This window comes from Solea senegalensis, linkage group LG6 (genome assembly GCF_019176455.1).
Source record: "Solea senegalensis isolate Sse05_10M linkage group LG6, IFAPA_SoseM_1, whole genome shotgun sequence".
NCBI lineage: Eukaryota > Metazoa > Chordata > Actinopteri > Pleuronectiformes > Soleidae > Solea > Solea senegalensis.
The window spans coordinates 17,267,453-17,282,294 of NC_058026.1; the positions used below are offsets into that span (position 1 = coordinate 17,267,453).

Sequence of the window (14,842 nt, forward strand, 5' to 3'; positions counted from 1 at the left end):
TTACAGAATGTTGCGTTCAGGTGCTCATCGACCCCGGGTGAGGCTGCTCAGTATCAACAGAAGAGAAGAAGAAGAAGGCTGCGTTTGGTTTTTAAAGCAAAGAGAAAATAATTAAGACGACTGGGTTCATAGCAGGCATAGAAGGTCAGAGGTCGAGCCACTGGTACGAAGAGTTGAGCTGCAGTTCTCCACGAGAGTGGGGGGGGGCATAAGGTCTGTAGCGCTTATTATCGCTTTAGCATGACTTTAATTTTTAAGACGTTTCTGAAGAGTTGCCCGTGTTAACGGCGTTGTTGTTGTGATTACATCTACGTCCTGTGCTTTGACAAAACTCACGGGAGAAACGCAAAATATTTCCACACCGGTGATTTCAGAGCAGAGGGAGGGGCTTCGAGTTTGGTCAATGTTGCCCCAAATCAGCAGTTGCCGTAGTTACTGTTAGTTGGCAGCTGCTTCAGGTTAGCAGGAGGAGCCAATGTGTAGCCATGCTACAACGGCTTCAACCATAACACTTTTCTTTTGAAGGTAGAACTTGTGACGTTGTTTCGACACCGCCAAAGACTTAACTTTGTGACAGAAAATGCAACGGTTTGGGTCACCGACGTAAATTTTACTGACGTCATTTTTTTCTTATTTCCCACAATTTTGTAACGGCCCACTAAGCTCCGCCCTCCTGCCATCTCCTCACCAGTGGCTCGGGTCAAAGGTAAAGGCCATGGAAAGGTCACAGTGAGGTCACAACACTGTCAGCTCAACACCATTAATTCCGAAGACGACTGACACGTTTCAAGTTTTTTTTGTTTGACCCCACCCCCCTATTAATGTAAACGCACACACTGATACTCACACGTTCATAATATGCAAGTCAACCACACACACACTTATTTACAAATGCACATACACACACTTTGCCACCATAAAAATTGCGGTCTCGCACAACTGAACTGTTTCTCGACAAAGATCATGTTTATTTTAGCAAAATAGTGAGTTAAAAGAGTTATTTACGTGTATTTAGGTCTTTTATCCCACTTGTGGTAATTTCTATTTCTATTTGGAAATGAAAAACTATTTGAAAAATGCACCCGTTTTGGCGAAACATAAATAACAGCGTCACATCATCTGCATACAAGCACACATTTACCCTCAAAACCCTGTAATCAACAACTAATCCTCTCAAACTGGTCTGCCAGAATCTTGCCTCAAATACTCGTAAACTACGTTGGTATTATTCGTAAATCTGGGAGTTCGGCGTCACTGAGACAGTTCACCTGTGTGGGGACGTGATTTTTGTGGACAGCGGGGTTTGACGGTTACATCAACAGACGGCATGAATGATGGCGTGCGGATGGAGCGATGTGATTGGTGGGTGAGCCCACTATGTCTCATCTCAGACACTAGACCGCGTAAAGAAAGATGTCCGCCATAGCTTCGAACTCTTTCGTTAGCCCTTGTCAACACCTTTCAGAAACCTGTTTTTCAAATATATATTTGAATTGATAGCTAGCCGTGTGAAAATATCTCCATAGCAACATGGAATATATTTTTTTCAATTTAAGATTTAATGGTGGTTTTTTTAGGGGAAAAACTAGGTTTCGTTTTTTTGTGCTAACTCATAGTGTCTACGATGAGATTTATTTCTTTTGTGTTTTTTTGTTTTCTGCTACTATTTTTCGGACATCACAACTGACTGACACAGACGGACAACAACAGACAATTATATTTACAGTATATACAGTGTGTTTCTCCTCCATACGCTGCAGGTTGTAGTTAGCTCATTCATACTGCAGATGGAAAATGACACGTTTTGGCCGTCTTTCTGTTAAATTTAGAACCCACGTTGAAGCCTTTTCTGTCAAGAAGGCTTGTTGTTTTTTTCCAAATGTTAATTTGTTGCTTTTTGTATTTATCCAGATTTAAGTAAATAAAACAAAATATGTATGGGAAGATCCCAGGAGCCAAGATGCGATAAAAAATTGTTAACTATAGCAAGCAAATTATGCAATTTCAATTTCAGGGACAGAATGTCCGACTACGCTATCGTTACACATTGTTTTTTAGGGGATTAGCTAAACTAATCTCTTCCTGTCTCCATAATACCGCCCAAATTTCATACTGACATAGACAAAACAACGAGCCTCTTGAATGTGGACAGTAAATGAGACGTTCTAGGTTCTGAGGAGCGCAGAGATTTCGGACATGAGGGGGAGGAGTTTATCAGCAGCGTAAACAGGCACAGTAATTGAACGTCTCCTCCTATTAGTGGACGCCAAGAAGAAGAAGAAGAAGAAGATGAAACATCCTTCAGGCAGTAGGAGGAGAGCAGGAAGGTGAAGGCAGGAGAAATAGGACGTTTCCCAGAATAAATGGAAGACAATCCTGGTTTCAGAGAGGCAGGGACTACCAAGAATCCAATCCCTGAACCAGAGGGAGTGTCCTGTAACTGAATCACCTGTGTTAAACCACATGAAAATGGTCTCCAGACCTTTTTGAGTCATTCCGATCAGAGGTTTGGAAAGTTCTATTTGATGACGGCCCATGAATCTCTGGGTGGTGAACCAGTCCATTAGCACCTTCATGGTGTTCCAGTGTTGATGTGGTTAAACGTCCTCTATTCAGTGGTGATGAGACTTAATTTCGTGTCTCGCAAAAGCACAACAGACATTTGGTAGAGTCCTAATTGAAGTAACTACTTCACGGTACAGCAGCAGAGATTGAACTAGTCAAAGTCTTGGATAGATTAAGTGCTTGATTCCAGACCAGAGCTGAGGACAGTTTCCAACCAATAACACTAGAGGAACTTGAGTTGTTTTCTTCTGCAAACAGCATGGTGATGAGATCTGGCCAGTTTTCAGAAGGTAAAGTGGATTTTTCTTTGGAAACCAAGGAAGCTACTAAAAAGGTTCTGGACTGGAGGCCAGATAACGTGTTTGGTTTCCAGTAAATCGAGAAAATGAGATGAAACTGGACGGGAGGTGTCGGAGATTTCATGGTTGCTAGTTAAAGATACTGAAGGTTCTCTGGAACAGATTTAAGGGGAACCTATTTGGTTTCCGTTAAAACAAAGTGTGACCTGTTCCAGACCAGAGTGGGAGCCCAATTTGATGTTGAGTAGAACCAATACAATAGAAATTCTAGAAATTCTTGATGATGGGTGATAGAACTTGTTTCATAAAATGGGTTTCATGAACCCAAATTCATTAAAGGGAAAAAACAGGAACTTAGAAGGTGAGGCTGTCCTTTCAAACTAAGTTTGTTTTCCATTGGTTAAGACAGGATTGTTGTAGACCAGAATGTTGGACCAGATTTGAGGAACCTTGCTCAGTTTTCAGTGGAGTGAACATATTCTAAACAAAGGAGTGACAGTGGTGCGTTGTCTGGCAGATTTGAACGGACATGTTCTTGATCAAAAACGTAGAAACGGGTTGGGTCCTTAGAAGAAGAAGGTTTTCAGAAGAAGACCGTGGGAGTTGTTTTAATGGTCAAAAAAATCATGGAGAAAATTCTTGTTTCTGGTGTCTTTTAGATCAGATTTCAGAGAACTTTGTTGGTTTCCAGTTGTCCATGTTCTGTCTTGGACCTCATGGTCATTTTTGTTTCCAAAAGATGAAAACAGGATGTTTTGATTGAACTTTCTTGGTTTGCAGGTAAAATTAATTGCATTGTATCCAGTTTCCAGATGAGGAAGGGGACTGTGTTTCAAACCGGAGGTGAGGGAACTGGTTTGGTCTCCAGTATCGGTGAGTTATGAATTGTGTTGTTTTAAGTAAAGGGGGGAAGGGCGGGGGGTGGCGTTTCAGACCAGAGGTGAGGGAACTTGTTTGGTCTCCAGTATCGGTGAGTCGTCGTGTTCTGGTTCCAGTGCCTCTGCACTGCTCTGGTCTTCAGTGTTGCTCACAGTGGTGGAGTCAACGGGAGCTTCATCCTGAACGCAAACACAGGCATTTAGCATAGAAACTAAGTGACTTCTACTTTAACGTTGATTTTCACTTCCTTCTGGTTGTATTTAAATGGTTATTCTGGTGTGTGAGTGTGAGTGTGTGTTTGTGTGTGTGTGTACACTTGCTCACCGTCACCCAGGGATGTGACAGGACCTCCTCTGCGGTGAAACGAGCGTCCACATTCACCTGCAGCATCTGACTAATCAGCATCTGAGGAGCAGGTCATGTGACAAGTTACTAGCCTGCAGTAACTAAGGGATAGTTTAGGTTTGTTTTTTCTTACCTGAATCTATCTAAACTAAAGTCTACAATGTCTTAAGACCATGTTTCACGTCTTCATCTAACTGTTTGTAAACCACTCACTCTCCCACACCAAACCCCATAGAGAAAATCAGTGATTTTAATATCACAGCACACAGGAGTTGTTGATCCACTTTTGCCTCCATCACTAAGTTCAAATGTGTTAGTCTGTGATTTTGGCATTTGAAATATGTAATTTAGACTTAACTTCACATGTATATCGAGTGTTACCTTAGCAGGCAGACTGACGGCGTCCCAGTCTGGAGATGGAAACTCCAGCTTCCCTCTGAGGATCTGGTCGAAAAGCTCCTCCTGCACATTGTTCTCACTGAGGAAGAGGAAAAACAACACAGTGTGAGTTTTCTCATTTTCATTATTGATTACAGGGAAAAGGTTGCGTTCACTGACCTTCTGAAAGGAGGGAATCCACACAGCAGGATGTAGGCGATCACTCCCGCGGCCCAGATGTCTACCTTCAGACCGTAGCTACACAGAGAAAGCGTTAGTCTTACGTATAATTGATTAAATATCAAACATACAAACACGCGCTGAATCGTCTTCTCACCCGGTCTCTGCGATAATCTCCGGGGCGACGTACGTGGGCGTGCCACAAACCGTGTAGAGCGGCCCCTCCACCACCGTCGCCAAACCAAAATCACCCAACTTCAGAGACTTTGTGCCGTCTGGATATTCACACACCTGCAAAGTACAGACACTTCAAAAATACTTCAACTACACACCTGCAGGGTACAAATACTTCGAAATACAGTGATTTTAGCTGACGGCGACACAGGAGCTGCTGGTCTACTGCTGCCTCGTGTGGTCACTTTGTGTCACTGAATCTGAACAAAGGATTTCAAATGCCGAAATCACAAAATAAAACATTTGAACTTAGTGATGGAGGCAGCAGTGGATCAACAACTCCTGTGTGCTGTGATGTTAAAATCACAGATTTTCTCTATGGGGTTTGGTGTGGGAGAGTGAGTGGTTTACAAACTGTCTAACAGTGAGATAAAGACGTGAACGTGTGCGTGTGTGTGTGTGTGTACGTACCAGCAGGTTCTCTGGTTTGATGTCTCGGTGGACGATGTTCATGCGGTGCAGATACTTCACGGCTCCGGCCAGGTTGAAGATCATGGCACTGGCGTCGCGCTCGCTGTACTTGGTGGACGAGGTGATGGCGTCAAAGAGGTCGCCGCCCTAGTGGAAGAGACACGTGTTACACATGCAATAACGGAAGAAACAAAAAGGACGACGATGATGATGATGATGACGACAAAGCACCTTGACAAGCTCCATAACCAGGAAGAGCTGAGTGGGCGTGTCGTCCACCTCGATGAGCTGGATGATGCTCGGGTGTCGGACTCGCCGCAGCACGGCCACCTCGTTCTCTATCAGGTGCTCCTACACACACACACACACACACACACACACACAGAGTCGTCATCATGGTAACAGTGAAGCTACAGCAGGATAGCAACGGTAAACGTTAGCTTTACCTTCCCACAGCACCGAGCTTTGTCGATGATCTTCAGTGCAAACTCTTGACCCGTCGACCTGTCAATCAAAACACAGACATCACTAATCAATCTAATCAATAGACTGAAGAAAAAAAAAAAAACACTTTCTCGCTCACCTCTCCACGCACTCCTTCACCACCGCAAAGTTTCCGTCTCCGATCACTTTCCCGACTTTGTACTTGTCGTTGATGATGGAAGACGAGACCGATCGATTTCCGTTAACTGACGATAAAAAGAAGACAAGAGATTTTTGGAGAATTCGCATTAATTTGCGACTTTTTTTATCCACACTGAAATCAGCGTTTTTGGAGCCATAAAAACAGTAGTTTATTGTAGTTTGTGGCAGTTTATTGTAGTTTACTGCAGTTGTAGTTTATTATAGTTTGTGGCAGTTTATTGTAGTTTCCTGCAGTTGTAGTTTATTGTATTTAACTGCAGTTGTAGTTTATTATAGTTTGTGGCAGTTTATTGTAGTTTACTGCAGTTGTAGTTTATTGTATTTAACTGCAGTTGTAGTTTATTTTAGTTTGTGGCAGTTTATTGTAGTTAACTGCAGTTGCAGTTTATTGTAGTTAACTGCGGTTGCGGTTTATTGGTTAACTGCAGTTTATTGTAGTTTACTGCAGTTTATTGTGATTTACTGCGGTTGTAGTTGTGTAGTTAACTGCAGTTTATTGTAGTTTACTGCGGTTTATTATGGTTACTGCGGTTGTAGTTTATTGTAGTTAACTGCAGTTGTAGTTTATTGTAGTTAACTGCAGTTTATTGTAGTTTACTGCAGTTGTAGTTTATTGTATTTTACTGCAGTTGTAGTTTATTGTAGTTTGTGGCAGTTTATTGTAGTTAACTGCACTTGTAGTTTCCCCTCAAGGGTCAAGGATATTTCAGGTTTGTACTCATGCGAATAAGTTGAGGAGAAAACGTAAAAGTTGGCGACTTTTTATCCATACGGAGCCAAAAATATGCTAGTTTTGGGAAATGATGATGTCATACATGATGTTCTTCTGTGGCAGCTTTACAGCGCCACACACAGGCCTGGCATATGTACTACACCATGTGTGGACAACACCTGAGTTTTTAGCTTTTGCTAGTTTTTTTGAGCCGTTCAGCGCTGAGGTGAAAAACACTACATTTGAAGTTCTCTCGTTAACTCATTTAAAATCCACCTTTCAAATAAGATCGCACACACCTTCGACAGTGGTGTCCTCGTCCAGCTGCTCGGCGTCTCCGTTCACGTCAGTGGACGATGTCCTGCGAGGAGAAATCTGCGAGAAAACGAAACAGATTTGAAAATGAGGCGGAGAAAACAGTTTAAATAAAATCAATCGATCATCGATTAAACCTTGAGGCTGCGTCGGCTCCCAGGGCTGGTGGGGGAGGGGCTTGACCTGGTGGACTTCCCACCTGACTGTGATCCTGACGCCTCATTGGCTGCAGACGAGAGAACAGAGACTTAAAAAAAAAAACAGATTTTCAGCTTAAGATGCAAATCTGGAAAATAAAAGATTATTCATTGTAGTTTCCTGAGGTGTCTGGTAGTTTACTGTGTTTTAAAAAGTATTTTGTTTACTGTAATTTATTTAAATATACTGTCATTGTAGTTTATCACAGTTTAGAGTAGGGTGTTGCAATTTGTTATAATTTACTGTTATATACTTTAACTTCTCATGGTTTAGTTATCATTTGTATAACATTTTTGTGGTAGTTTGTTGTAGTTTATTGTGTCTGTGGTGTCATGGAGGTGTGTGAAGTAACTCTCAGGATCATCAGGTTTCAGTAGAACTGTTTTCTGTGACTGATGCTGTGTTTACTGACTCTCTTCAGGTTCAGTCAGGTCATGTGACCGAGAGTCCACGGTCACATGACTCGGGGTTAAAGGGATGGTTGTTTGTTAGTGTTTCTATTTGCTCCCTCTTGTTTTCCTGTTGGTTCTCACCTGGACCAGGAGACTTTGTCCTGGTCGGGCCTTTAGGCGGCGTCTTTGAGGAGCAGAAACCAGAACCGCTCGGAATCTTGGGAGGTGTAGTTTTCATGGGTGGAGCAGCAGAGCGAGATTTAGCCCGACACTCTGCAGAGAGAGAGAGAGAAAACAACCATGTTTGACTCTTGTGTGTTTGAGTGCGAGCATGCGCGTGTGTGTGTGTGTGTGTGTGTGTGTGTGTGTTTGTGTGTGTGTGTGTGTCTCACCGCTGACAAAAGCCTGTGTTTTGTTAGTGTGTGTGAGCACAAAGTCGTCCTGAGCGTAACGGAACTTCTCCGGGCCGCACGCCATGAACACGTCGTCATCGCCAAAGAAATCCTGCAGACAAGTCAACTACACACACACACACACACACACACACACACACAAACTCTTCTTTTTACTTTTTTCTCTCCTGCACTTTTCCCATTTCACCGTCATCCTCCTCTACCACAGACACACACTCTCAGTGGAGTGTGTGTGTGTGTGTGTGTGTCCTCTCATCTTTTCAGTTTGTGCAGCCACATTAAGCAACAGAAACCCCATCACGATGTTTACTTACACACACACACACACACACACACAAATGGACACTGCAGCAGTGTGTGGTTAACATGGCAACCTCACACACACACAGACAAAGACACACACTCATTCATACTGAGTCCGAAAACAACGACACATTTGAGAATAAAAGCCTCCAATACGACTCGCCTCCTTCAAAATAAAAGCCTTTTGTGAGCATGGCGTAATATACATTTCCTGATGATTTAACACGGTGGTTCCCAAAGCCTGGGTCGGGACCCACACATGGGTCACAGGAGATCTTTTGGGAGTTCTGTGTTCAAGTTTAAGTCAGTTATCAAACTTCATGAGTGTAAATTAGTCGCTAAGTTATGCAAACATTTGCGATTTACTGTGCATTGCAAGTGCGTGCCCATGATTTACAACAAACTGGACCTCACCTGTTTTCCGTCCAGCGTGTACAACCGCTTCACGGCGCCGGAGTCCAGCTTGATGGCCTCGGTGATGTCGGCGAGCACCTGCTCGAAGGAGTGCGCCGTCTTCTTGTTCAGCAGGATCCTCACCGCCTTGCGTGGCTTCACGCCGCTGCGAATCACCGTCACCAGCTTGGGCTTGATGAAGTCCTTGCTCTCTCTGCCCTCGCGGCTTTCGGGACGATCCCTGGAGCCGCCGGTGCCCCCTCCGCTGCTGACACTTGCGGTGCCGCCGCTGCCCGCCGACACCCCGGTGGACACTGTGGTGGTGGAGCGGGTGGAGCGGGTGGAGCTCGCCGCACCGGCCCCGGCTCCGGCTCCGGGCTTCCAGCTCGGAACGGAGATCTTAGTGTAGTCGACCTTGCGGTACGGTTCGTTAGACGCACAGACGTAACACTCGCCTGCACAGAGAGAGAGTCGCAGAATATGCGATTTTTAAAAAACTGTACGTATGATATCAGAATAAAACATATCAGTAACTTTAAATCGATTTTTCAGCTTCTTAAATGTGAATATTTTCAGTTTTCTTTGCTCCATTTAACAAAGAAATCTTACAACTGGATCATTTTCTGTTTGTGGATAAAACCAGATATTTGAGATGTCCATGTTCTGACATTTTATTGAACAAAATAATCTAGGCTACTATTTCTCCAAAAATACTTTGACTTATTTTGTCATTTTTAATTTTAAACCTTTTTTTCCCCATGAACTCTCTCTAAAATGACAGTTAACTTCTAACGGAACATGAGAAATATCATGAATATTACAAATAAGTCAAAGAAATGCATGAAATGGGGAAAAAATTGGATCTTTTTGAGTTAATATTTGATTATAAAAGACAGCTGCAGGTCAGTTAACCTGATTAATCCACTCATTCTTCAGCCTATCACAAGTGCAGCGTCGGCTGTTTTACCTTATATGGTTGAAAACGGGCCTGAGTCTCTCACACACACACACACACTCTGCACCTGTGTCGCTCACACACACACACACACACACTGTGTTTGACCTTGTCTCTTGACTCCGCCCACCTGCTGACTTTCACTTTGCAATTCAAACCAGCTGCTCAGTTTTATTCAAATACATAGACACACAAAAAAAATACTGTCCATCACATGTTCCTGCTTTTTTAAGAAGTAAATTATTTTAAAATTAGTCAATAGATAAAGCAACTATCGTGAAGATAATCAGGCCGTCTGGATTTGTTTAGATTTTTATGGCTTGCTGTAACCCAGTAACCCAGGGCGCCAACAAGGGCCCTGATACTGGAGGGCAAGCGAACCCCATGATCCCCGACCAGGCTACGCACAAACTGGACACTGAGTGTCGCTGGATTTTTGCGCCGCCACCACTTCCTGTTGCCATGTGCGCCATCAACATATCGCCTCGATCCATGCTTGAAAATCCACAAAGAACTACTTGTAAACAGAACATGATGGAATATTTACGTATATATTTACTGCTGGTTTATTCACACAGGATTAGGATTACCTGGAGTAATTGTTCGGGACCTTTTTACCCCCGTAATCTTTACTGACGTCACCCGGTAATGATTACTGACATTCAGGCGGGACTAAAATCACTGAGAATCAGGTCATTAAATTACAACGGTTAAAAGCTTCCGTCCCAAAAAACAGAGGCATGAATGAGGAGTTGTCCGTCGTCAGTCATCGTGCGGCGTCAGCGCGTTACAGCTTCCTGACATTACTGCCGGTCACAGATCAATACTGATGATCACTAATGTTACTCAGCTGTTCCAGACCAAAGAGGAAGCGCAGACTCCAGACAGATGTCAAGTTTTAATGTGAAACGTCTTTGTTGTTTTTACTTCCTTAAACGTTAAGTAATTAGATCTTTTTTTTTTTCCCCTGTACACAAAAAAGTATGTCCCACATTTTGGTCCCTGTGTGGCGATTACGACGCCTCTGCTGTTGATATACACAGTAATAAATAATTCAGGTGCATTTGCACAGACAGAGGAAGAAGACAGTGAGGACGTTAACGGACGATTGACATGGTCGATGGACGAGGCGACAGTCCGATAATTGACCCTTTTAACGCAACGTAAAGAGGTCGGTTTGTATGTGTGAGATAATTTGTGGCGAGAAATATCAAGGGGTTTAAAGAATCAGTGTCCTTATTCTTGTTTGGTTTGTCCAGATTTCAACAAACTGATGCTACATCATGTCAAACGTTACAGAAAAAATGTATTTGCTTTTATAAAACAAATAAAGTGAAACGAAAAGCAAAATCCCAGGACACGGGAATTTTAAGTTAGCATGCTAGGTAGCACCTGAACACGAAGCTAAAGCCAGTTACCTTATATGAAGAATTTAAGTCCAAACCCTGGAAGTAATCAATTCACTTTATCTTCAAACATATGGAACCCAGAATTTGTTTCAAAGGTCAGGCGATCTGTCTAGGTTGTGACTCCGCCTATCGCCCTATGTCAGCTGAGATTGGCACAGCACCCCTGCGACCCTCATGTGGAGGAAAAAGTGGTAGGAGATGGATGGATGGACATCATCACATTAGCGATTAAACATACTCGTCCAGAGTTCCCTGACTTAGTTGACGGAAGCCATTTTAAGTGCCATCTCTAAATCCCATCACATGAGTCAACTCTTCAAATCTTATTTTTGTTCAAAGTAGAAATTAAATCAACCGTGAAGAAGCCTGAGTGAACAGAGAGAGAAGTGTTACCTTCCACCAGTTCGTCCATAGTGCTGATCCTTTTGCTGCCATCTATGGTGTAGATTGTGCGCACTCCTTGCGGCAAATGAAGATTATCAGCCAACGAGCGCGTCAGCTCCATCAGCAGCGCATCGTAGGAGCGAAAGCGGTCACTGGAAATGGCATACACCAGACCCTTGAAGTACCGGTCTCCGTTGCGGTAGAATCTGACCTTTTTGGCCCGTTTCTCCGAGGTGAGCGCCTGCAGCGTTCGGGTCCGGTAGTAGCTGCAGTTGGCGCTGTGGGCGGGGCTTGGAACCAGACTACTACCCCTGGAGCTGGGACCTGAACCTCCGCCACTGCCTGTCGAGTCATCTCTCTTGGGCCGGGTGGAGCGTCCGCGGCGGATCTTGTTCCGTTCATCAAAGTGCTCCAGCTCGAGGGTCTTGCTCAGAGACATGGTAAAGACCGGTCCAGAAGTTTAATCCAAGAGTATCTGCTACATAAGATTCATCTTCCAACGGTAAAAATTTTTTATTTGTCCTTGGTTTCTGGCTTGTCTATTGGGAGTCCTTCCCCCAAACCAGAGATTGGTGTAGAACCAGCAGTCCTTTTATAAAACTGCTAGCCTTTGAAGTCCAACTGTGATTCCAATATTGTCCTACATACAGACTTGTGAAGACGCTTGGTCCAGTTGGTCTGTACGAAGAACAGTTGCAGAAATGGGATACACCCAAAAGGTTTACCCAAATTTGACCTTACTTGTTCCTAGGTCATATCAAATTGTGCACTCCTGAAACTTAATTTCACACACAACGGAAGTGATATCATGAAATTATCTCTGTGATGACTGTGAATGGACACAATCCAGAAACGGTTCAAACTGATTAAAAATTACTGAAGGTACAGGATTGACCCGACCCGACCTGGAACGGTCATGATGAGTTCCTGCAGTCCAGCTGTGGTCCCGTCCCGATAATCCTTAATAATACTTTAACATCCCTTAATCCCTGCCAAAGAAAAGAAAAGACAACAGTCATTTTCAGACATTTTTGGGAGTTTGGTATTCACATATGATGAGCACAGTGGAGAATTCAGAGAAAGGGGGTGGGGCTGCTGTACTGTACCAATACATATGCTGTGTTCCATTTACATCGGAACTCAGACATGATGTTACCCCCAGTTCCAGTTGTGAAGTTGGAAATGCAAACGTACTTCGGGCTACCTGGTATTTTGCGTAACAGTGTAGCGACATGTCGACGGTTAAAAATTAAACAATACTACGCGTACGACTAATTTACAGCCAAGCAAATACGACAGAAATCCAAGACTTGGCTGATAAAACAGTCTCACTGTGAGACAGACTTTTCCAACAGGAAACTGAAGTTTGTAAACCACTCACTCTCCCACACCAAAGCCCAGAGAGAAAATCAGTGATTTTAACATCACAGCACACAGGAGTTGTTGATCCACTGCTGCCTCCATCACTAAGTTCTTCTTTTGTCATTTCGACATTTGAAATCCTTAATTCAGATTCACCTCAGTGACACAAAGTGACCACACGAGGCAGCAGCAGACCAGCAGCTCCTGTGTCCACCGTGAGCTAAAATCCCTGATTTTCTCGATGGGGTTTGGTGTGGGAGAGTGAGCAGTTTACAAACTTAAGTTCATTTCGGTGAACCTTTTGTTCTTTTCTTTAAACTCTTTTATCTTCCTCGTTTCCTCGCTGGCAGCCGTGTTTTCACACAGCATGAACCTTTATGTCTCAGTCTGGTTCTTAGCAGCAGGGGGCGCTGCACAGTGCAGTCCTCACTGTCAGTACATACAAACACACTTACTAAACCGGCAGTATTTATTCATTTATTTATTTATTTATTTATGTAGTGATCTTACATGGTGTGTGTGTGTGTGTGTGTAATTATGAATCAATAAAAAATAATATTAGATAAACCATAAATAAAAATCCGTGCAGAACCAAAGAGATAAAGACGAGGCTCATTGATTTACAGTGAAATTAAAAAGCATCACAATAAAAATGCGTTGTTCACGTTCCACTGCAGCTCATCATGGATGGACTGACTCCATCCATCAGTCCACGCGCACGCACGCACGCACACACAGAGAGAGGGAGGCACCTACCGATAACGCCGTGAAACCGGTTTGTTGCTATGGAGTCTTTTCCTTTCTTTTCTCTTCTTCCTCTGCTCCTCCCTGCTGCCGTCGGACTGAACCGGAACCGCAGGACCCCGCACAGAACTGCTCCCCGCAAACCCGGTCCGACCTAGTCAATTTACCCGGGATGCAGCGATGCACCGGCGGCTGCAGCAGGCGGTTCACACCGGCGGAGGAGGAGGAGACAGAGGGAGAGAGAGGGAGAGAGAGCGAGCAGCATGGCCGCTGCAGCAGAGAGAGAGGCTCTTCACCCCTCCTCCTCCCTCTCCCTCTCTCTCTCTCTCTCTCTCCCTAGCTCTTTTGTCTGTCACTGAATTTTAAATCACTCAGGTTTTTTTGACGGTTACACATATACAGAGAACAGCGGTTCTCAAACACTGGGTCCGGGCCCCACACAGGGGTTGCTGGAGACTTTTTTTTGGGCCCTCAAATTATTTTACGGATTTTTGGACTAATTTCCAGAGACGTTATCTGATCATCAGACAGTGGATCTAAGACAAAAAATAAAATTAACAAAAAGCCGACGTCTAATTCACTTCCCTTGAAAATAAAAGCCCTACACTGCCAAATTTGGTTTCAAATTAATTCTTCATTTGGCCAAGTGGGAAAAAAGTGGGCGGAACCGACATTTAACTTATGTTTTAATTTGCTTATCAAACTAAAGGACAGTACGCGTTACAAATGTGTAGATTGTGAAAATAATTATTGGTTGCAGGAACAATTTGGGTCGTAAAATGTTTGTCAATGATTGAGTTTGAATGATTTCTTTGTTATATGGAGCATTTAAGAAGCTGAGAACTCACAGAAACTGGTTTTATTTATTTAATCATCAAAATGTAGGTAGTTATTTTAGTAGTTGCTTTTTCTTTTATACAACTGCTTCAAAATGTCTGAATTCTCTTAGAAAAAGTATGAGAAAACTCTTATTTTCCACCTAAAAACTTCCCTCATCATTTCGTTGTCTGACTTTTAGTCATTTGGTTCATAAAATGTCACTAAATATAAGCTTTATCTTTTTAACTCTTATTCATGTGCTAACTTTAGCTGCTAAATTTGTGAAAAAAAAATTTAAAGGTGAAACTGAATATTTAGTGAATAAATTTGACATTTTTGTCTCAGTTCCAGTTGTATCCCGATGACAAGGCCCCGCTCCCGCCTCCTTCCTTGTTGTTGGTTGGGGGCGTGGCAGCCTGGCAGCATCGAGTCCCAGCTGTCGACCCCCGCCCTCCACTGTCGGCAAAACCAACGAAGCATAATAACGATTATAATAATAATAATCAT

General features: G+C 43.3%; 1 protein-coding gene across 1 annotated transcript; it reads right to left on the bottom strand.

Moving 5' to 3' along the window:
• Positions 1-1,478: 1,478 nt before the first annotated feature.
• Positions 1,479-13,776, bottom strand: LOC122771182 (serine/threonine-protein kinase DCLK2-like). Its single transcript, XM_044028582.1, has 16 exons — positions 13,529-13,776; positions 11,420-12,399; positions 8,684-9,117; positions 7,946-8,072; positions 7,695-7,826; positions 7,101-7,189; positions 6,948-7,023; positions 5,875-5,980; positions 5,738-5,795; positions 5,523-5,642; positions 5,292-5,438; positions 4,804-4,937; positions 4,647-4,724; positions 4,470-4,566; positions 4,068-4,148; positions 1,479-3,922 (listed from the first exon to the last, which is right to left on the bottom strand). Exons 2-16 carry the CDS (start codon positions 11,847-11,849, stop codon positions 3,794-3,796), a joined length of 2,238 nt encoding a protein of 745 aa, XP_043884517.1. The 5' UTR covers positions 11,850-12,399; positions 13,529-13,776; the 3' UTR covers positions 1,479-3,793.
• Between the last annotated feature and the right edge of the window lie 1,066 nt (positions 13,777-14,842).